This window comes from Adiantum capillus-veneris, chromosome 25 (assembly GCF_014529385.1).
Source record: "Adiantum capillus-veneris isolate H3 chromosome 25, ASM1452938v2, whole genome shotgun sequence".
NCBI classification, from domain to species: domain Eukaryota; kingdom Viridiplantae; phylum Streptophyta; class Polypodiopsida; order Polypodiales; family Pteridaceae; genus Adiantum; species Adiantum capillus-veneris.
In genome coordinates, this window is record NC_140955.1 from 69,043,373 (window position 1) to 69,066,910 (window position 23,538).

Below are 23,538 nucleotides of genomic sequence, written 5' to 3' on the forward strand. Positions count from 1 at the left end.
ATAAGGCTATTTGGGCAGGGGCCAAACTTAAGAAGAGGGGACTAGGTAAAGGTTAGCCTCTGAAGACATTTTCCGGTTCTTCATTAACTACACTTTAAACCGTCTCTTCTTGATCCCCTAATCAAGGTCTTAGGATTTACTCCATCTTAGTCGTTTCTTCTGGGAGGGAGTGTTTATCTGCAATTTTCATTTTGGAATAAAGCTTGGTTTGAATTCATGTGCATAGTTTGGAGGCAAATGAATTTTTAGGTGTATGAAGGGGCTTACTAGACCCCGATATGAGAATACTATTTGATTAAGTTTTGCTGCAAGACAAATATCTTTGTCTTGCCTAAATTAGAATACAGAGAATAAGATGTGCTATTCTCAAGGATACTACTAAGCTTTATGTGTTATTGCAGGACTAGGACAGGGATGTATAGATTGAAGATGGCAATCATGACCACCTGGATGAATGGAGAAATTCAAAGGGTCATGGAAAGAACTTAGGAAGGATAGATCTTCTTGGAGAATATTCAGGCCAAAATTGATTTCCTCCCTTGTGAATGAAGTCTTTGGTGTGCTAGGATTTATATCCCCCCACCCCATCTTGCCTTGGGGCTTCTTGTATAACTTGGATCTACTACTATGACCTTGTGTGTATTGAAACAACCCGTGAACCCCTTCCTTGGGTTCTAATGACAGACATATGGTCTCTTTTCTAATATAGTTCACCCCCGCTTTTACTGTTCAAAAAGGTGCAATTTAGTTCTCTTTTCAAGTTTTTATTTTGTGGTTTCATGTCATGAAGCATTAGTTTATTATAGTTTGGTTCTCTTTTAAGTTCTTATTTGAGAGTTTCACACCCTGAACTAGTTGCAGCCACATTTTTTTGAAAGGGAAGTGCCATTGCACAAATGTGAAACTTGTTGAATCACTCGCTATAGTGGTTTTGCCATAAAAAAAAGAATGCTCACAAGGCACTCACAAACTCACTCACTAATTAGTAGATTGTCTTCTTAGATCGATAGTTTAGGGGCAAACTATGTTAGCATAGCTTGTTGGTCTATGGAGTGTAGAACATGCACATTGATAACACTTCTCCGTAATGCTCTCTCACTATATGTGTGTTCTCTCCTTGCAAGTATTGCAATAATATCTGCACTGCACTGCACTGCACTCCACTCCATAGAACTGGCTCTCAAGACTACAAAGGTGGGGATTGAACACAAACTATGCCTTCTCTTGGTCGACTTTGAACTGCAAACGTGGGGATTGAACACGAACTGTACTCTCTCTCTGCGTAACGGTTCGATTTCAAATGGCTTAGAGCGGGGAACAGCTGCTGGCTATGGGCGACGATCCCCAGCTGGACGTACGCAAACTGTGCGAGCTCAGGTCTGAACATTTCCCCTCAACGTTCATTAGGGTTTTCTTCCTAGCACCTGCCCAGGCAAATCATAAGGAGAACACCGAAGAGACTGCGATTCTGATTCTCTGCTCATGGTTTCCCTTTCAATTCCAGGTCTTTCCTAGAGATTATTAATAAGTACGATGGAGATGACCCTTTGCTACCCTGGCTGAGGTAAAATTTCGTGGATCGGTGAGAGAGAGAGAGAGAGAGAGAGAGAGAGAGAGAGAGAGAGAGAGAGAGAGAGAGAGAGAGAGAGAGAGAGAGAGAGAGAGAGAGAGAGAGAGGTGTTATTGTGTGAGGGTGTTGGTACATTCTGAATTATCAGCATGTGCACTTGTGTGCACATTGGCATCAGCTCTGTGCTCATAGCATCTATTCTACCTATTTCTGCAGCTGTCTCAGATGGATCAAAACATCTCTTACTGCCGATGGGTTTTCATCTGTCTATTTCAATTTGCTGGATCTATGCACGAAGAACTTTTCCGAAGATATTCGCTACCGCTCTGATGCTAGATTTTTGCAGCTTTGGATTCAATTTGTAAGTAATCACGAACAGTTTCAAATGCTAGCATAGTTTTACTGGTTCAGATTATTCTACATATGTAATAAAAAATGATGTCTTGGACATCTTTCAGGCCGATTGCTGTGATGTAGATGCTGAAAGCGTGTTCAAAAGAATGGAGGCACTACACATTGGTCAAGACTTTGCATTATTCTATGGAGCATATGCAATCTGCCTTGAAGCCCAAGACAACATTCTCAAGGCTCATACTCTGTACCAATTGGGAATTTCAAGGTAACTTCCACTCTAACTGTTGAAAGTCACAAACAGGTTGTGTTCCTTGATTATGGATAGTTGTTGCTTTTGCACAGACAGGCAAAACCTGTTGGCTTGCTTGAGGAAGCATACAAAGGCTTTCTCAAGCGTGTGGCAAAACGTCACCGGTCTAGTTTGACAAAGGTACCGATTTTGATTTGAAATAAAGGCAAGACACTAAGCTATGTTCAACTGAAATCAATGAATTTTAAACATTTTTGACTAGGAGGCAAGATCTTCAAGGAAAAGCAGTGTGTTTGTTCCTAGTAAGTTGCCAACTTTTGAAAGTTTTCTTTTACTATGTTGTTAATTGACATTGTTTCTCACATACTTGAATCTATTGTGAGGATTCTAGGAGGGATCACCTCAGTTGAGCAGAATGGTAGTCCAATGGCTTATAGCAGCTTACAATCGACTCAAACGTGAGTTTTCTTTGTATAACCCAAAAGCTATGATGGATTTAAAGACTTTGAATTGCATTGTCGATAGTAGTGTCAAAGTCTCTAAACAAGCAACCTTATTTTGTGGACGGTTTTCAAGTGCAGTGTCCAAGCTCCACTGCCATTGCAAGACTTGACGAACATCTCCAACAGTGTTTGCAACAGTGCATCAATCCAAAGGAAAAAGCAAAAGCTATTTTTATCACCATTAAAGGATTGCAGAGAGGTATTCTTTTTTTGAGGTTGGGAACCCCTTAAATTTTGTGGAGAAACTAAGGCTTAAGTTTATATCTAGTTTATGTTAGTAATAAAGTAACTGATTACCAACATGTATGCTATTTTACTAGGATGAAAAAAATGTAGTTTTGGTATTTTTGGTTTATAAATGCAGACCACCTTCTCAAGGCGTACCCTTGACATTGGCTGCTTCGTCATCCACATTAGCACCCACCAAAGATGCTTTTCTTTGTACAGGACAATTAGACAGTATGCATCCTAGCGACATGGCTAGTTCAAGGGAAGAGCCCTCTTATGAAAAGCAAATTATGGGGCCCTTTAGAGGTGCCTTTGGAGGGCCCATGAATTTCCAATGGGGTGCCCCATATTCTCATCCCATTTTTTTGATGGCCATTGAGGAAACCACGACTGTTTCGCGGGGGGGGGGGGGGGGGGGGGGGGTGCTTCAACCACCCCCCACAAGAGAGATTTTCCTTTTCAACTTGTGTCAATTGGTTAGTATTGGTGATCTAAAGCGTGGAACATGGCCAATGTGCACTCAGTCCTGCTTCGTGCAACATTATAACATAGTTTGGGAGGCAAGCTAAAGTGAGCAATGGAATGCAGCAAGGGAAGCAAGCTTTCCATTGCTGCAATCGCCTACTACAGCTATGTCGCATGTGGTCTCATGATCGGCAGTGGATGTGCATAAGTTTTTGTATCGCTGCACTGCTTTGGTGGCAAGGAGATTGTGGGCAAGGAGATTGTGGGCGAGAGACGGGAGACCCAACACGCGGTCTATAGCCAATAGGCTACGACAACATTTGGGTTTACGGGGCACCTGGAGTATGCTTTAAGGGCCCTCCAATGGGTGAAGGCCCCCCAAATAGTAAGGGGAACTCACCATCCATAGCCTTTAGTTGGTGTTGGTCATTCGAGGCGAAATTTTCATCATGGTTCACCTTTGCCGATGGGGAAGATAAGGCTACACTTTTGTCGAGCATCTCGCCATGCTGTTCCTAAAGCAAGCAAAGAATCTTGCTCTCTTTGCGCTCGTGTTCAAAACACCACCCACAATGTAGCCTTTGAGGGAGTCCAACTGTTGCCTATGGCTTTTCAATATGCTCACAAAACTAGCCAGAGGCCATTGCCCGGGAGCAATACTTGTTGTCGTCGTTAAGCTCCACTTCTGCAAGCATTTCAAAATGCCACCAAGATGACAAGCAAGACAAATAACGCGCGACCTTGTCGGCGTCGTCACTGTAGGCGTTTCAAAACACTACGAAAAGCCCAAGATGTTGCCTTGTTTTCACTGCAATAGAACGCAAGGCACTTCCCTCCTTTGGATAGCGTTTCAGAACGCCACGAGGTTGGTTTGCCTTGCTGTCTACAAAACTTGCCGCACACTTAGTGCTCCAAGGTTTGGGCCCTTCAAAATGCAAGTCTCTAAAACAATGTGGCAATGGACAGTAGTAGAAATTCCCTCAATCATCTGCATTTTTAAACACAAGTGCGAAGAAGCACCAAATCGCTAGGAGAAAGTGCCGGTTGCAATAAACTGCTGACGTGTCAAAGCCTAAAGAATGGAGCCAACTTACAGATGTGACTGAGGGGCCTAAACTGTCACAAAGTGATGACGTGGTTGTCCAAGAGCAGAAACCCTAACCCTAATTTCTGTCAGAAACCCTAACTGTTGAAACCCTAATTCTAGGAAACCCTAACTCTAAAACCCTAATTTTGGAAACCCTAACCCTAAAACTTGCAAACCCTAATTTCTGTTAGAAACCCTAACACTGCAGAAACCCTAACCCTAACCCTAAGGGCTGCAAGAGATTTTTGCGTTTTGCACTGGTTGATGACGTGGCAAGTTGTACGGATTTCTGTGATTTACGTTGGCAGCTTTTTGGCTTTGCTTTTGGACCAGAAGCTTTTGAGTTTTGAATGCTTTTCATTATAATTGCTTTTTAGGCCAAGGGTCTTTAAATATGAGGTTGGGGCTCATTCTTTGGCATGCTTCCTGGAGAAGGTGCAGAGTATTGGAGTATTGGCTTGTACTGTGTTGATGCAATATAAAGAAATACCGCAAGGGGCGCCAAGGTTTGGGGCCAATACTCTCTGGGGTGGAATCCCGCCACTCCGTGTCGCGTGTCGTCTCTCTCTATTTCAATTCAGTTGTTATTTGAAGGGCTTAAAGTTGTTCAGTCTGTTCTTTTCTATTGGCACGTGGTGCTCGTCTTGTGACAGTGGTATCAGAGCATCAGGCGTGTGCTTTTCTGAAAGCATACCGGTCCTACAAAAGAGCAGACAGAGCTATTGATGGAATTTTATTTGAGGTATCTTTGCCCTCCAACCCGGACTTATTAGCCACTCCCACCCTTACTTCATTGCGCATCGGACGCGCTCCCGTCTTCACCGCTCATGTCTTATAGGGCCTAAACCAATTAAGATCACTTGCAAGAGAAGGATCTAGGTTTGTTTCAAGTCACTGTTTTTTTCTCAGAAGCAGTGCCATGCAGATGTTGATGTCTACAGCTACCAAGCAGCATACTCCAAGTACTTGGCAAGCTTTCAAGAAAATTTTTGCCTGAAGTTATACGGTTTCTGACATCTTCCTTCGGAGTGCAACTTCTAGCAGAGTGGGGTATCCTGAAATGCTTGCCATGGAAACCCTAGCAGATTATATCTTGAAATTTCTTGACATCTCTCAGTAGATGTCTCTTTACGAGTAGATGCCCTTGGAGGTTTAGTGCGATTGCTATCTTGGGACTACCATTGCGGCCAAAGCAACACTGTTTGTCCAAGAGCTGACGGACCATGCTGTGCTCGGCTACGACCTCATGGAAGGAACCTAACCCTAAATTTTGGTGCCGGTTTCAAGATGGAAAGTCAGTCGACTTTTCGAGCTCGACTGATGTCGAGATTGCTTTTTAAGTTTGAGTTCTGTTTGATCTTTTTTGGTGATCCTGTTTGGAATTTGTTTGAAATGGATGGTATCTGTTTTGAACCTGTTTTGGTGCCGATTTGAATTGTTCGACTCTGGTTTGATACTGGTTTCAATGAATGGACTCCGGGTGAAGAAGTGAGAAATATTGCTTTGGTATTGTTTGAACCTCGGAACAACGCAGGCCGATGTCTCAGGATCGTTTCGTTGTATGTTTGAAAACCTCCGAATGATGCAGGCCGATGCGTGGGGAGCGTTTGGTTGTATGCTTGTAAAATAATTGTTCTTGTGACTCCCGGCCCGGACCTGGATGGTTATGCGGGAGGAGTATTAAGAAGTTTGAGCAGTGGTTACTCTCAACACCTCCAAACGACGCAGGCTCCGGTTTGGGGGGCGTTTGGTTGAAAAAGGCCTCTATATCTCTTTGCCCGGACCTTTTTAGGTTATGCGGGAGGAGTGATGAGGGAGTCGTTGAATATCTCCCGGCCCAGACCTTGTTAGGTTATGTGGGAGGAGTGTTCATCGGCGGCTTTATGTTTCTATGTCTTGTAACATGAATATGTAAGCATTTGTGTTGCATTGTGATGTGCCAACTACTGAATATTCCTAATTGGATAAGATTGCCTGGGCATGTAATTTTAGTGCATCAAGACACCCGTGGAAGATCAGTACGGTCTGGGTTTGATGGCTAATTTTACTACGTCGGAATATCAAGAGTTCTGATTTGGACGAAAGCAAAAGCTAACTCCTTGATCAAAAGAGCAGAAAGGAGAAGCTAACTCCTTGATCAAAACAGCCGAAAGGAGAAGCTAACTCCTTGATCAAAAGAGCAGAAAGGAGAAGCTATAAACAGACTTGGACACTCCAAGTCAAGAATCAACCGCGACAGCACCAAATAACCACTTCAAAACAATTCACAGATCACAATAGATTTGCACTGGCTCGACGGAGTTCCGTGCCTAGAGATATTGGCCCCAAAGACTGGCACCCCTTTCGGTATTTCTTTTTGTATTAATCAATCATCAAAGTACAAGAGAGCGGTTAGGGTTTCACTCTCAGACTCTGCGTCCAGATGCTCTGAGAAGTGAGGCCCTCACCACTAATTTAAAGGTTACAAGGGATGCCCAAAAGCAGAGCCCCAAAAGCTTCAAATCAAATGCAATTGCTCTCTCTCTCTTTCATAGAGAGTCAAAACTTGAAAGCAAAAGCATTCTCTCTTTCTCATATTGTAGAGAAAAAGCAAAATTTGCGTCGCTCATCATTTTCCAAATTTTTTTTTTTGGCGTTACTCATCATTTTCCAAATTAAAAAAAAAAAAAGCCTCCGCGATTTTCGGAAATTAGGGTTTTTGGCAGAAATTAGGGTTTGCAAGAATTTTAGGGTTTCTGTTGTCCGCCACGTCATCACTTTGTGACATACCCCCCTCTTGAAAGCATTGTAATCGACCGCGATTACGCCTGCAAAACCGACAAAAGCCATAAACCGTCTTAGTAAACACTGACTGTTAGTACCTACGTACTAGGAACACACATCTAGCACATGTACGAAATCGACAGTCACATCACACGACATCACAGGACATCACATGACATTCAACATTCATTCGGATCTTAGACCATGATTTATCGGCAATGTAGCTAGCAATCATATCTAGGTCCAATCGGGACCTCATCGATGTCCGATTGACTAACCCCTATTGCAACCATGTCTATTCGAGATCAATCAGACCAAAATGCTGCAGTCATTTTGGCTATCAGTTCCTGCACTCACAAGAAGTCAAGAACAAATTAGTATCATTATCAGGAATTCCATTTCATAAAGTCATCCAGCAGAATACTGTTAGTTCTCAGTATCCCTGAAGCTCAAAGAGACATCAGTGACTTTAGTATCAAAATCGAGGCATCTGTTGACAAAGGAGCGGAGTAACTCCCCTCTTGTGCATCCCACTGCACCAGATCTTCGGCCAAGCTGAGTTTCTGGGTTCCGTTTGGAGTAGACTATGCTAAACCAAAACATCGAGGTAAAGTTTCACAATCCGAGGAGTATCTGCTAGGTCCTCCTCCTCCATCCACTTCGCATCAAATGCAGGAAAGTTCTTGAACTTAACCAAGAACCGCCTTCGGACTTTACCTTTCTTCGTATCATTATGTGCCAAAATCTGTTCAGGAACAAGGATCTCCTTGTTTTCTTCCACTTCGGGTTGCTCATCAGGCTCCCCATCATCAGACACATCACCCTTAACAGGGTTCATGAGACTCACATGCAATGCATTATGAATCCTCCAAGTATCTGGCAGGTTCAATCGGAAGGAGACATCATTTTTTTTTCCAGTAATCTGGAAACGTCTGTAGTATCGCATACTAAGCTTTGGAAAAAGCCTCTCCTTTCCCTTTTTCTTTCGTAGGTGTGCCTTCTCAAAAGTAAGAGCACCCAATCATCCTCCTTCAGTTTCAAGTCGCGACGATGGCGATCCACTGCCTTTTTCTGTCGTTCTTGAGACTCTTGCAAAGTATCGCGAACCTTGGCAAAAGCCGTATCCAAATCTCGCGAATATTCATCCGCTTCCAATATCTAATCTTTCGTGCTCAGGAAGGATGGAACCTTCGCAGCACTTTCAACAATCTCACATGGCGTCTTCCCCGTCGAAGAGTGTATCATGTTATTGTAGGCAAATTCCACCAAAGGTAAGTTCTTTTCCCATTGAGTCTTCTGATCCGAGATACAAGACTTCAATAAATCTAAAATCACTGAATTGGCAATCTCAAATTGCCCGTCAGTTTGCAAGTGGAACGATGACGAGAACTGCAACCGCGTGCCAATGTTGTCCCAAATTGCCTTCCAAAACAAACTCATAAATATGGGGTCTCTGTCTGAGACAATCGTCTCAGATGTGCCATGTAATCAGAAAATCATCGTGATCATTTTGTTTTCTTGGGAGATAAAAAATGAAATCCATTGCAATACTTTCCCAGGGGTGGGTGGGTATGGGTAAAGGCTGTAACAATCCCTGTGCCTTATGCCTGTCAAACTTGACCTTCTGGCATACCAAGCAACTGCGCACAAACTCTTTCACGTCCTTTTTGAGTCACGGCCAAAAGAAGTATCTCTCTACCCCTTTCATGGTGGTAGCAATGCCGCGGTGACCCGTAAAAGGTGGACAGTGGCATTCAGTCATAACCTTATCCCTCAACGGCTGTGTAACGCACAACATAGTCTTTTTCATCAAGTAGCCTTCCCGAAGGGAGTATCCAGCTACTGTCTCCCCATCCCGTATACGTGTGAAAATATCTGCAAAATCTGTGTCTGTGGCATACTGATCGACCATATCCTCGAAGCTCCTTTGATGTATCGCGGAAACAGCCAGAACCAACGGTTTCCGAGACAAAGCATCTGCCACCACATTCTTCTGTCCCTGCACATGGACAATCTGGAAGTGGAAATGTGACAAGATGTTCGCCCACCGCATCTGCTTTTCCGAAAGCTGCTTTTGTGACAAGAAGTAGCGCAAACTCTGATGGTCTGTAAAGACAGTAAAAATCCGCTCCGAGTAGGTAATGCCGCCACTGAGTAAGAGCATGGATAACCGCCAAAAGCTCTTTCTCATAGATCTGTGCTGTCATCTCCGGCCTAGAGAACAAACGGCTCTCGTAAGCTATGACATGGCCTTCTTGCATCAAGACCGCACCGCACCCGACTACGACCACAAGCATCACAATATACTTCAAATGACTGCTGCAAGTCCGACAAAGTCAAAATAGGTCCTGTAGTCAATTTCTCTTTCAATGTCCGAAAGGCAGTCACCTCTGTGGGTCCCCACGAAAAAGGTACTCCTTTCTGTGTCAAGGTATGCAAAGGGGAAGCAACCTCTGCAAACTTTCGTATGAACAGCGTGTAGTACGAACACAGTCCCAAGAAGCTTCTAACTTCATGGACATTTCTCAAATCGGGCCAATCACGGATAGTCTCTATCGTGGCCGGGTCCATTTGCACTCCTGCTGCTGCTGACACAATGTGTCCCAAAAAGTGTATCTCTGGTAGGAAAAATTCACTTTTCTTTGCATTAATCACTAGCGTGTGATCTCGTAATGCCTAAAAGACTTGAAGCAGATAATCTCTGTGTTCTGCCTCATTCTTGGAGAAAACAATGATGTCGTCAAAGAAAGTGCCAACAAATAGCCTGTACTCTCGAAAAATCCTGTCCATCATCCGGTTAAATGTCGCAGGAGCATTGGTTAAGCCAAAAGGCATCACCAAAAACTCAAATAACCCAAAAGTCGTCCGAAAAGCTGTCTTGTAGACATCTCCTGGCGCTATCCTGATCTGATGATATCCACTCTTCAAGTCAATCCTGCTAAAGCACGAGGATCCCTGTAACCTGTCAAGTATATCATCGATCCTAGGAATCGGAAATCTGTTCTTGATGGTGATTTTGTTGAGAGCGCTATAATCGATGCACATTCTCCAAGATCCGTCTTTCTTCAAAACCAACAACACTGGAGAGCAATACGGTGAAGTACTAGGCTGGACAAGACCCTTTTCCAAGAGGTCTCTCACTGGGTTCATAATCTTTTCATTCTGTACTCGGCTCACACGATAAGGTGGCCGATTCGATGGCGTGCTGCCAGGTGTCAGATCAATGGTTTGATCTTCAGGCCGTCTGAAAAGCAATCGGCATGAGTGTGGAGAAAAATCTTGGCGTTCTTTTGATCAGATCAAAACATATTCAACCTTTATCCAGCGTTCAGTTCTCTTCCAAAAGAATGAGTAAGAAACTGAAGTTCATCAAGTACAATCGCTAAGCCCTTCATTTATCAAAGTCGCTTTCTCGGCCCGGTAGTCAACCACAGCGTAGTTCTTGTGGTACCAAGGGATCCTGAGTAGAACTTCACTCGCGTGCCCTGAACACCCCTGTCATTGCAAACAAAGTTTGCCAATGCTCGGTGTAATGGCAATATCCCATCCGGGTGCCAGTCAAACTACCTCTGCTTGTGGCGTCAGTCTGTCGGGCGTAATTATAAATCGAGCCGCCAATTCCAAGTGAAAAGAAGTTGGCCTTGGCTCCTTCAAAAGAGCTTCTTGATCCTTCACTTTGCCCCAAAAGCGGCAAAGTTTGTACTTTCATCATTAGATTCGGTGCAGGTCCCACGCCATGTGGTACCAGTTCTGCTTTTCTATCTGCCTTTTTTTGCCACATTCCTCAGCTGCTCTCGAACTCTCAGGCCTGTCGCTCGTCTTTATCATTCTGTTCTTCCTGTGCCTTATTAGGGCACTTCGGGGAGATATGTCCCTGTTCCCCGCATCCAAAGCACTTCCCCTCTCTGATGAAGCGAGCTCTCTCCTCAGGAGTAAGCTTGGGTCGTGCATCATTTTTCTCTTGGTTGCTCTTTTTTCTTTCTACTTTCATTCCCAGAAGTGTCTTCGGCTCGTTGTGTCATAGCCTCATCTGTGGGGTAGGTCAGACTGCCAGAGTGAATGGCAAAGCCCCGCTTCGCATGACTCATCAACTCCTGAATAGAAGCTGACTTCTGTTCCAAGCAGTGATCTCGGATCTCTGTAGGTAGACCCAAGGTAAACCGCTCAATCTGTTCTCTGAACGAGATCTTCTTGAATGAAGAGGCGGGTAGAAAAGAGCTCCAGAATCTTTCACAATAAGCATTCACTGTATCGCTCTTGGTCATCCGAAGATGGTTCCAAGCAGCTCGTACATCTTGTTCATATTCTTGCGTCAACCAAGAAGAAATAAAAAGCTTCTTAAATTTCAGCCATGTAACTGGCACAGTCTTGCTTAATAGAAGTGTGGACCACCAAGTACGAGCATTCCCCTTAAAGTAAGAGGCAGCTCTCCGAATCTTGGAGTGCTCTGAATAGCGTCCTCCCGCGAAAGCGATGTCAAATTGCTGTATAAAAGACAAAGCCTTCGAAGCATCTGAGTATCCTGAAAAGTATCAAACTTGATCGAGTGGCGACCTTCCTTAAACTCTTGGACTTTCTTGCTTTTATCTTCGAGAAAGTCATACTGGTTGGCTTTGTAAAAATTCTTCTTGTTCGCATAAAACTTTCCGTCATCGGAATCTGAGCTGTCTGTAGACGAGTCCTCAGTAGAACTGTCAGTCTCTGGGCGAGATGTAGCCTTCTTTGTCTTTTTCTTGCCCTTTCCGAAGCTTTGTTTCTTGCTTCGCTTTTTGCTTTTTCTGTCTTCTTCGCTCTAATCCGAGGAGCTAGAAGAACTGTCAAAAGAAGAAGAAGAACTGGGTACTCCTTCAAATCGAACACGCTTCTTCTGTTTCTTTGCCTTGTCAAATGTCAACCGACGACCCAAATATCCCGGAAAGTCAGTGCCTTTCTTCTGCTTTTTGCCGTGCTTTTTGGCTTTCTTTTGCACGTCAAAAAGCTGAGCAATCCGTGCATCAACCACGTTCTCCAGTTCCTTCTCCGTATATTTTCTTGGAGGCAGAAGGTTTCTCGAGAGCGGGTTTCGGGAGTGGTGTTGTGGTTCTGTGCCACTCCAGCTGTACCTCTTCCAAAGAGGTCTGGTTCATCTATTTTGCCATCTTCGGGTCCTTGGCAAAATTGAGCATCATCTTTGTTGCATCACCAATCAATTGACGACGCTCCATCTCTCTTTGCTCCGCCTGAGTAGGCCGAGGCGGGCCATACTCTGTCTGAATCTTCGTTGTGATCCCAGCCCGCATCTCTAGATGCAGAGGGAGTCGACTGATCATTGCCTGAAGCCATAGGTGCTGTGGAAAAAAATTCGGGGATCGGATTTCCCGTAGAAGAGAAATCGGCCGTGCTCTGATACCACTGTAACAGACTTGGACACTCCAAGTCAAGAATCAACCGAGACAGCACCAAATAACCACTTCAAAACAATTCACAGATCACAATAGATTTGCACTGGCCCGGCGGAGTTCCGTGCCTAGAGATATTGGCTCCAAAGACTGGCGTCCCTTTCGGTATTTCTTTTTGTATTAATCATTCATCAAAGTACAAGAGAGCGGTTAGGGTTTCACTCTCAGACTCTGCGTCCAGATGCTCTGAGAAGTGAGGACCTCACCACTAATTTAAAGGTTACAAGGGATGCCCAAAAGCAGAGCCCCAAAAGCTTCAAATCAAAAGCAATTGCTCTCTCTCTCTCTCATAGAGAGTCAAAACTTGAAAGCAAAAGCATTCTCTCTTTCTCATATTGTAGAGAAAAAGCAAAATTTGCGTCGCTCATCATTTTCCAAAAAAAAAGAAAAAAAGAAAAAAAAAGGCCTCCGCGATTTTCGGAAATTAGGGTTTCTAGCAGAAATTAGGGTTTGTAGGAATTTTAGGGTTTCTGCTGTCCGCCACGTCATCACTTTGTGACAGAAGCTAACTTCTTGATCAAAAGAGCAAATTGATCGTCCCTCGGAATGACCCTCGGAAATTTTTGAGCTAAATTGAGTTGTTTTCCGAATATCCTGTAATCGCGGACGATTACTCTCTTTCCAAGAAGGGGAGATGTAACAAACTGCTGACGTGTCAAAGCCTAAAGAATGGAGTCAACCTACAGATGTGGCCGAGGGGCCTAAACTATCACAAAGTGATGACGTGGTTGTCCAAGAGTAGAAACTCTAACCCTAATTTTTGCCAGAAACCCTAATTGCTGAAACCCTAATTCTAGAAAACCCTAACCCTAAAACTTGCAAACCCTAATTTTGGAAACCCTAACCCTAAAACCTACAAACCCTAATTCTGGAAACCCTAACCTTAAAACCTGCAACCCTAATTTTTGCCAAAAACCCTAACCCTAACCCTAAGAGTAGTAGGGAGATTTCCGTGTTTTGCACTGGTTGATGACGTGGCATGCTGTATGGATTTCCGTGATTTACAGTGGCAGCTTTTTGGCTTTGCTTTTGGACAAGAAGATTTTGAGTTTTGAAGGCTTTTCATTGTAATTGCTTTTTAGGCCAAGGGCCTTTAAATATGAGGTTAGGGCTCATTCTCTGGCATGCTTCTTGGAGAAGGTGCAGAGTCTGGAGTACCCGCTTGTACTGTGTTGATGCAATATAAAGAAATACTGAAAGGGGCGCCAAGGTTTCGGGCCAATACTCTCTGGGGTAGAATTCCGCCACTCTGTGTTGCATGTCGTCTCTCTATTTCAGTTCGTAGGACACCTATTAAGTACATAAGTGGCACACATAATGGCCTCAAGCCAAAAAGAATGCGGCAAAGCTTGACTTTTGACCATACATCGTGCCATTTCCGTCAGTGACCTGTTTTTCCTCTCAACAACACCATTTTGCTGAGGTGTATAAGGCACTGTACATTGGTGTTTTATCCCACGACTAGCCAAAAATGCATTAAATTCATGAGACATATACTCCCCCCCTCGATCGGAACGGAGGGTGCCCATAGTACATTTCGAGACATTTTCAGCCATAGCCAGAAATTGTTTGAAGCACATAAAAACTTCGGACTTCGCTTTAAGCGGAAATACCCATGCATGCCTAGAGTAATCATCAATGAAAGTCACGAAGTACAGGTAATTGCCCAAGGACGGACGGAGTTTGCATGGGCCCACAAACATCACTATGCACAAGCTGCAACCTGCATGTGGCCCGAACTGAACCATCCTTTGGAAATTTAGAACGCTGCATCTTACCCAAAATACAGCCTTCACAAACATGTTTGACAGGTGCTTCAAGAGGTGGCAAAGAAGCAACCATATCAGATTTCTGCAAACGCAGCAAACTGGCAAAAACGTGCATGCCAAAGTTTTGCATCTGAAATAGCCCTTGAATCTGCAACAGCATTTGCAAAATTTTGTCCACACTTGTCATACAAAGTGAGCTTATACAGCCCACGGCACAAAAGCCCAGATGCAACAATTTTATCACCAAAACTGAGATCATGAACTGTACATCTGTCATCCACAAATTTGACTACAAGTCCAAGTCTAGCGAGTGCGGATACAGACAAGAGATTCTTCTTGATCCCAGGTACATAAAGTACATCAACAAGTGTGAAGGAACTGCCATTAGCAGCAGTGAGCACAATCTTTCCAACTCCTTGAATTGGATAAGAGGCATTGTTGGCACAAGTGATTGAATTCCCATGAGGGACAGACTCGAGAGAGGTAAACAATTCACGATGTGAGGTAATGTGCTTTGTAGCACCACTGTCAAAATACCACACATGTGAATCTGCAGCAACTGACAAGCATGCATCATGGACAACAGGATTGTAAGTGCATTTGCGCTAAAAGCCCATTTTGCATCAACATCAGCAACACAGTCTCCTTTCACAGAAGACTCAACAATGGCTGCATTTGTAGTGGAACCAGCATTTGCAGTGGAACCACCCTCTTTCTTCTTAGCCTCTTTGGCCTTCAACTTAGGACACGACTTGGTCAAGTGATCATTGGCTTTACAATAATGGCAACGCATCTTCTTTTTGCCCTTATCACCAGAATTGCCAGACGAAGTACTGCCATCAGAAGCATTAGGAACAAAATTTTTGCCACTCGCAACAGAACCATAAGAAGTGGCTGCATTACTGTTACCACCCTTTCTTTGAGAAGCAATAAAGCCTGTTCAACTGCACGCTGCCTAGTCCTGTTTTTTCTAGAAAGTGACTCTTGCAACAGCAATGTGCATAATGCATCAAACTTGACAACTTCAGGATTTCCTTGGGTCATCAGTCTCCAAGTACTAGCAAAAGTCTGGTAGGAATCTGGTAAGGCATCAAGAACAGTCTGCACAAGGGAACTGTCTAAAATGACTTCACCTGCAGAAATAAGCTGCTCATTGATATCCTTGACACTAGCAAGGAAAGTGTCCATATCATCTTCCTCATGGATAATCTTCGACTCCAGCTCTCTACGCAGCAAAGCAATTTTAGCCTCATTGCGGCTTGCATAAAGACCTGCTAAAATATCCCAAGCCTGTTTTGCGGATTTTGCTGAACGGATGTGAGGAACAATGGTGCGCTTCGCAAACAACGCAATCAATGCATGAGCCTGCGCATCCTTAACATCCCAACGAGCTTGTTCTGCCGTAGGTAAAACAACTCTAACAGTTGCAATCCTTGCAGCAAGACCTGCAACATCCTCAACATCGCCTACATCCTCAGAACCAGGACGTACATCAATGCCCTGCACAATGTTCCAGACACCCTTTGACACAAGAACATGTTGCATCATATAAGCCCACATAGGGTAGTTGTCCCCATCCAACCTGTCCTCAGCAATAAACATCTTGAACACATCTGTGTTGTTGTTGTCAGCCATGGTAAATGCTGCACCTGACGTGAAAATTGCCCGAAAATAGGAGAAACGGAGCGGGAACAACCTGTGCTATATAGCACAAACCGTAGAAGACTATAAGGCACCTGTTATGCAAAAAATGGCATTGACAGAAATTCTGCACAAAATGACGAAATAGCCTGTGCAGTACTGTGTCATAATAGAATCCACTGTACTGGCCCCATGTCTATGTGGAAAGCATGTGAAACCGGATGCTCGAGGAAATCGCTGTAAGCCATTAAGTATGGCTAATCCATGTGTAGTCGTCATTTCCATGAGGTATCTCCCATACTCCTTTGCTCTCTGTCATCTGAGCATCTGTCAAGCCCCAAGTCACCCACATTCAGCTCTCTAAGCATCTCATCTGAAGTGTCGTAGAAGACTGTCTGCGAGTTGCCCGTTCGGGCATTGAAGTCCCCTAGGAGAATGATATCACCATCCCTAGAAAACTCCCAAATGTCATCATCTAGGATAGAGAAAGGCGCCTGCCCTTTGGATGCGGCATACATTGATGTACTGGGAGGAAAGTAACATATGGCAATATATAGGAATCGACCTGTGTCAGGTCTCAATCTCACCCACATATATCTAGCATGATCATCTCTTCGTACGATATGCAGTAATGGTTGTAGTTCCTCTCTGAATAGCACTGCTACTCCTCCTGAACCTCTACTCCCGTGCTCAGATCTCGCATTTGTCCTGTGAGCTGTTTCCCATCTGTATCCCACCACATGTGGCATTACCTGTCCAGGGGCCTGATGAGTCTCTGAGAAAAACACAATATCCTTGTCTTTGAAACTCTCCTCAAATGCGCCCACGTCCAACCTCAGACCCATTACAGTTCTAGGTAGCCATCTTCAGTGTGGTCCCATAGGTCTCGCACCGTCATGCAGTACGCCGCTCTAAAATCACCACCCGTCCGTCTTTGAAGAAGGCTATCTTTCCCTTCTCCCTTGCCACTGTAATCTTTGGCATTACCTCTCTCATATGTGCAAGCTGTGAGAGGGTCAGGTCATCACCGAGGAAAATACCTGTCTTTTTGAGAGTAGGCCTCTTCCTCAAGAATTCCTTCTTCTCTTCCAACGAGGGGAAGCGTAGTATGAGAGCTCTCCCCTTTGAAGACTCACCCGTGCCATCACTTTTCTTACCTACCCTCCATGCCTTTGTGTGCAGAGGCTTTTCCATCCCCATCATGGATGTAAGGTTTGTGACCTCTTTCTCCACATTGTTTATGTCCTTGAGACCGGTTACTCTCACATGCAGTGCTCGCATCCGCCTTCTTTGTTCCTCTTCGAGAGTCATGTTGATAAGCGTCGGTGTACAAGGAGTTTCTTGACCTTTCCCTTTCTTGGCGACCTCAATCCATTTTTCAGCCTCGTTCGCCTTTTTCTGTGTCCTTGTTATCATCTCCGCCCATGAAGATGTCTTTGCCACACTCAGTTTCTCTTCCTCTGTGATCATCCTTACCTGTTCCTTAATTTCCTTGATTTCATCTATTACCGAGGGTTGAAATTCGCCTTCCTCTAGTCCATTGCTTACTCTATCAGCAAGCTCCTGTTTAAGGGCTGAGACTTCTTTTTGGAGTACCCGTATCTCGGCGTTTGGGTTCTCCTGTTTGAGGGTTGAGACTTCTTCTTTGAGTGTCTGTATTTCTGCGTTAAGGCTCTCTTTCTCCTTCTTCCACTGTGCGCCCTCATTGAAGACCATCTGAATTAGGTTGGCCTTCTCCTGCCACCATCCTTCCATCTCTGTTTTCCACTCCTTCAGTTCCCTCTCCATTTGCGCCATCCGCTTATTCGTGAGCACGAAGGTTGCCTTTGCTCGCGGTTTGCAAACAGGTGAGACATTGGCGGCTTCCGTGTCCTCTGTAGGGTCTTCTTCAAGTGGATCCCTTACGGTGAGGCCCAAAGAATCAGGGTCTTCTTCAAGTGGATCCATTACGGTGAGACCCAAAGAATGAGTGAGAGAGAGAGAGAGAGAGAGAGAGAGAGAGAGAGAGAGAGAGAGAGAGAGAGAGAGAGAGAGAGAGAGAGGTGATAGATAGGTTGAAGAGAGGGGTGGAGGGGGGGGGGGGGGGGGGCGCGATAGACTGAAGAGGGGGTGGAGGGGGGGGGGCGCGATAGACTGAAGAGGGGGTGGGGGGGGGGGGGGGGGGGGGGGGGGCGCGATAAACTGAAGAGGGGGAAGGGGGGGAGGGCAGGGGGGAGGGCGCGATAGACAGATGGGGGGGAAAGGGGGGCAATAGACTGAGGGGGGGGCGATAGATAGGGGGAGGGGGGAATAGTTGAAAAACTAAAAGTTTAAGTTAAATTAAATAAGGGGGGGGGGGGGGGGTTTGATAGACGACGATAAAAATTAAAAATTATTAAAATTAAAAATTAAAAAGGGGGGGGGGGGGGGGGGGGGGGGCAGCGCGATAGAGAGGGAGCGGGGCGGGCAGCGAGAGAGGGAGCGAGGGAGCAGCAGGGGCGGGCAGGGAGCGCGAGGGGCAGGTGCAGCAGGGCGAGGGTGCAGCGGGGGGGGGGGGGGGGGGGGGGGGGTGTTTGGGGGGCAGCGCGATAGAGAGAGAGGGGGGCGGGCAGAGAGAGAGAGAGAGAGAGAGAGAGAGAGAGAGAGAGAGAGAGATGAAATGAAATGAAATGTTATATTAACGTCTTCAAAAGGCCATAATGACCTATGAGACCTGAAAGTTACAAAGTGGTGGATCTGATACAAAGTCAGAGTAACAAAATAACCTAACAACAATACAAAACAAAGATATATACTATGGGGTCCTAAGTTGGTCGATGTGAGTCAAGCAAAAACTAAGCGGAAAAATGGGCGGCTTGTTGGGATAGCTGAATCACAAGAGATCTAGCATCGGTCATTGGCGAATCTCATCAATTTCCTCCATGGTTAGTAGTCTGACAGGGCGTCGTGCATGCCTGGCTAGCGTGCTCCGAATTTTCTGTCGTAGCCTCTGTCGATGCTGTGTAGTTCTTCGTAGTCGCGGGCGCCTGGATTTCCCCAGTTCAATCGCTCGGTCAATCAGTGTGCCTCTAGTGTGAGACGAGGGGGAGCTCTGCTGTGGGAGTGGCTCTTGCGGCTGTCCCGTGTCTGCTTTGAAGAAGTCTGTGATCCGTCTTTGAGACTGGCTAGCCTCGCCATTCATCAGGCTATCTCTGTGTCTGCGCAGCTCGAGCAAGAACAAACCCAGACATCTCTGATCTTCGTATCCCATGACTCTTGAGAGTGGTCCAAAACCCTCTCTGAACAAGCAATGGAAGCGGCCTTGTATCTCGTAGTAGACGGGGCAGCGGCATGTATAGTGTAGCTTTGTCTCTGGTTCCATGTTACACAAGGGGCATGTCCTGTCCTCTGCTGGTACTCCGCTGTATCTCCCAGTCTCAATCCGCAACTGAGAGAGAGAGAGAGAGAGAGAGAGAGAGAGAGAGAGAGAGAGAGAGAGAGAGAGAGAGAGAGAGAGAGAGAGTGCTTGCTTGACCCTCAGATGAAAGGCTCTTGTGGCAATACATTGCCAGCTTCAACAGTAAATCCATGGGAGGGTGACATTATAGATAGATTGCTAAGCAGTTTGAAGCCACCATTGGGGCAATATAAGGTCCGTATACTTCTTAAGTATATTTTACTGCGTACACTTAATATTTCAGCTGACATGGGTCTTATATACAGGGTTTCCACACCTATACTCAGAAGCACAAGGGGTCTAGTCTTATGTCTCTGAAATGTGCGCCTCACAACAAAGTATTGGAGTTGGGTATTGTACCTTTCATTTTCACAGTTTCCTTGTTCCCAAACCTTTTTCTGAAAATGATTTATATCTCTGTGCTTCTTTTTGTAGGCTCCATGCGTTATCATTTGAAGGGTTGCACTGGACAAGGTGCATTTGCCCGAGTTTTCAAGGCTTGTGAAGAGCAGGACAAAGACAACATTGTAGTTTTGAAGGTTTGCTTAATTAGCTTTGGGATTGGTGATAAGGCTACCCACCTTGCTCATGCATTACGCAAGTCTCCTAAACATGTTAAAATTATTGTCATCATTTGTGTTGGTGGATAGGAAAATAATTTTTACGTCACAGACAAAGTCATAGATAATCTAATAATTAGTATGGGGCCGTTGGATGCTTGCACCTTATTAAAAGTAATTGGAAAGAGCCTTTAAGGAAATGTTGAACTCTTAGAGTGCCAAAAGCTGCGGAGTTTATTGAATTTTAAGGCCACATTATCCAACTGTATGTGCTTTCTTGCTGTTTTGTCAACAAAGTAACCGTTGTGCCAGCAATGTAAACCTGGTTGACATTTTCTCCCACTGCCATGTTTATCTAGCTTTAATGCCACATTGTCCAACTGCATATGCTAGTTGGTGTTTGAGCTTAGTCATGGGCGTATTGAATTTCCTTTTCTTGCTGTCTTGCCAACAAAGTAAAGCTTCTGCCAGCAATATATAGACCTGTTTGACATTTTCTGACATCTCTCAGGTTTGCAGATTCAGAGACCGCCTTGCCCCTGGGAATACTACATTTACTGTCAGCTGAATAAACGCATTCCACTGGAAGAGGTACAACTTTTATGCAGTTATTGTTTATGCCAGTCTCTGCTTGAAAATTTTATTTGCTAAGAGAGTTTACACTCTCATAGAGGGCTAGTTTTGGCCGTGCTTGGAGAATGCATATCTATAGTGATTGCAGCATCATGGTCTGTGCTTACGGAGAGCGTGGAACAGTACAAGTAAGCTTTAACGGCACAATCACATGCTTTGTTGATATATTATGCATAAATATGTATATCAGGTGAAGAAAATTTATGCAGGATGTGGTCAACTCTTACCTAGCAATTGGTGAGAAAATGGATGAGCTTCTATGTATGTATTACACAGTGGAAATGCTACGCATGCTGGAAGTCTTACACTCGACAGGAATCATCCATGGTGACTTCAAACCGGACAATCTTTTAATCCGCAATGAGGGGTGAGCTGATTGACTACAATAGACTTGGTTGGAATTAGCAGTTGTTGCTGAGAAGGGTTTTGTAAGTCAAGTGCGGATAAAGAATTTTCCCATATCTTTGTAGTGAGATACTAGAAGACTGGACGCCAGAGCGGTCGGGATGTTGGATACGCCACGTATGGGAAGAGCTTGAGTTTTTGTTTTCTCCATGATTTTGGTTTAGACCTCTGAAATGGATATTTCTTCACAATGTCAGGGATTGTGTTTGATTGACTGGGGAAGAAGTATTGATTTGAAACTTCTTCCACCGTGCACAATGCTTGAGGGTGACTGCAAAACCTCTGGATTCCAGTGCGTGGAGATGCAGCAGCAAAAGCCATGGACTTTCCAGGTAGCTTGTAGAACTAAACTCACTTTCTGTGCATTGTTGCTCACCATCTTCTAAGCAGTAGTGACTTGTGAATGTGCCTAGCACCCACTAGGGGCGGTGAGGGATGCATCTTCCCATATGGACGCATTCCTAAGAAGTAGAAGTGAAAAGTCTGCAGTAATGTTTAAATGCGTCCTCGCCATGATTTCTGCAGGAATTTATCTTGTAGCTTATTGAGTCGTTACTACCTGAGGCTCCATAAATTAACAGACACAAAGGCAAGAAAAATGTCTGAACCTGCTTCATGGATATACTGCATTTTTTCAAACTTATGCTTTGAAGATGCTAAATAATCAGCTTAGACAGGTTCTTATTATTGTTTCTACTTTTGGCATATTCAGTGCCCGACATACAAACGAGCCCTTTGATAGGTTAACACCCATGTGACTAAGTTGAAATCTATCATTGCTATTATTTGGTTGCTGGTTGATGTCTGTGGATATGGACAGGTAACATTTGTACGAATTTTACTCTATTGTTGTTTTTAATCTGCAGGTTGACACTTATGGGCTTTGCTGCATAGTGCACCTGATGTTACATGGCAGCTACATGGAAATTAAAGCAGATGGTAATTCAGATAAGATGCAGACTTTTCGTCCGAAGGTTCCATTTAAGAGGTATCAGAACCAATGCATTTGTAAGCAGGCCCATGCATTAATTATGACTTTTGCATTGTACTAAAGAAAGCTTTTGAGAGGCATCAGAGCCAATGCATTTGTTAGCAGGTTTAATTATGACTTTTGCATTGTACTAAAGAATGCTTTTGAGAGGTATCAGAGCCAATGCATTTGTGAGTAGGTTTAATTATGACTTTTGCATGGTACTAAAGAATGCTTTTGTTACTGATTTAATAACAACTTTGTAGGGTACTTCAGGAATCTTAGCTTTTCACAACGTAATTGTAGCTGTTACCTATGCATATGCTTTCTATGCTTGCTTGCAGGTACCATAAGATTGAACTCTGGGAAGAGCTTTTTGGTCGGTTACTGAATGTGAAGAGCTGTTTAGAGAATCCATCACTCACTGAATTGAGAAGATTATTTGAGAGTTATTTGACAAGTAACACTCAGTTTCCTAAGAAGATCAAGGAATTGATGGTGAGACAGAGTAAGATCATGTGCTCACAAAGTTGAAGAGGAAAAGCTAATCCGGAAACACGTGGAAAGAATGTGCTCCTAAAGATTGGGTGCTGGAGAAGTAAGAAAATATGCAGGGCTGCATTCAAAGGGTTCCCACATTATTTGTCCATATGTACACTTATACAATGACCTTGGTATGCCATGGATGGCTTTTGGCAGCTCTACACTGATACATTTGATTATACACATCTCAATAGGAATTGTGCGGATCGATTCAAATAGATAATTGATTCAAGTGTATGTTTTAGGGCTCTTATCCCATTTACACATATGCCACTGTATATACACAGCCTTTGTTCTGATAAAAAATCCCCCCAAGAGAAATAAACTGTGTGGGTCTATTGTGTGTGCCCATCAATAGTCCATGGTATCACTTAAAAGCAGATGTTCTTGACACATGTATCTTCCAGATTGTATTCACTTCTTTGTGAAGATCTTGCTGTGAGATTCGTGCTACTAGTGATGTTTTAAGCAAGTATATTTCTGGAAATTCCATAAGCATATGATGCTTGTAGTAATAATATCTATGATTGGCATCAACTGGGATTCCCAATTTATCTCTAGATTTGTAACTCGCCATTTGATCGTAGTACTTGTATATGGGCATCTAATGGCACATGCATGTGGCACATAATAGCAAGCCTTTCCATATCAAAATCTTGAAGAGTCTTTTTGTCTCCAATTTCCCATTGGTATATAGAGCTAGTGAGATGAAATTTGGTCCTTGAGAGGTATTTTGGTCATTGGGCTATGTTACACGCTTCACTTAAGAGGGTATCCACATAGGCGTTTCAAAATGGATGGCCTGCTAAATTGAAAGGCCCTTCTTTTAAAGGTGGTCTAGTCCCATTGGTTATCCACTAGCTAGTAGGGATGAAAAACAAGAAACTTTTGATAGGAGGTAAAAAGGTTTGATGACTTGCTCCGGCTAGTCGTCCTCATCATAG

General features: G+C 44.2%; 1 protein-coding gene across 1 annotated transcript; it reads left to right on the forward strand.

The window, feature by feature from the left end:
• Positions 1 to 1,168: 1,168 nt before the first annotated feature.
• Positions 1,169 to 23,081, forward strand: LOC147425059 (mitotic checkpoint serine/threonine-protein kinase BUB1-like). The gene is made up of 18 exons (XM_086500297.1): positions 1,169 to 1,377; positions 1,505 to 1,564; positions 1,787 to 1,931; positions 2,029 to 2,189; positions 2,267 to 2,354; positions 2,437 to 2,476; positions 2,566 to 2,632; positions 2,756 to 2,876; positions 19,568 to 19,678; positions 19,750 to 19,834; positions 19,919 to 20,022; positions 20,563 to 20,634; positions 20,715 to 20,804; positions 20,886 to 21,043; positions 21,147 to 21,198; positions 21,279 to 21,413; positions 21,948 to 22,069; positions 22,396 to 23,081. The coding sequence occupies exons 1-18, from the start codon at positions 1,331 to 1,333 to the stop codon at positions 22,583 to 22,585; spliced, it is 1,848 nt and encodes a 615-aa protein (XP_086356423.1). The 5' UTR covers positions 1,169 to 1,330; the 3' UTR covers positions 22,586 to 23,081.
• Positions 23,082 to 23,538: the final 457 nt, after the last annotated feature.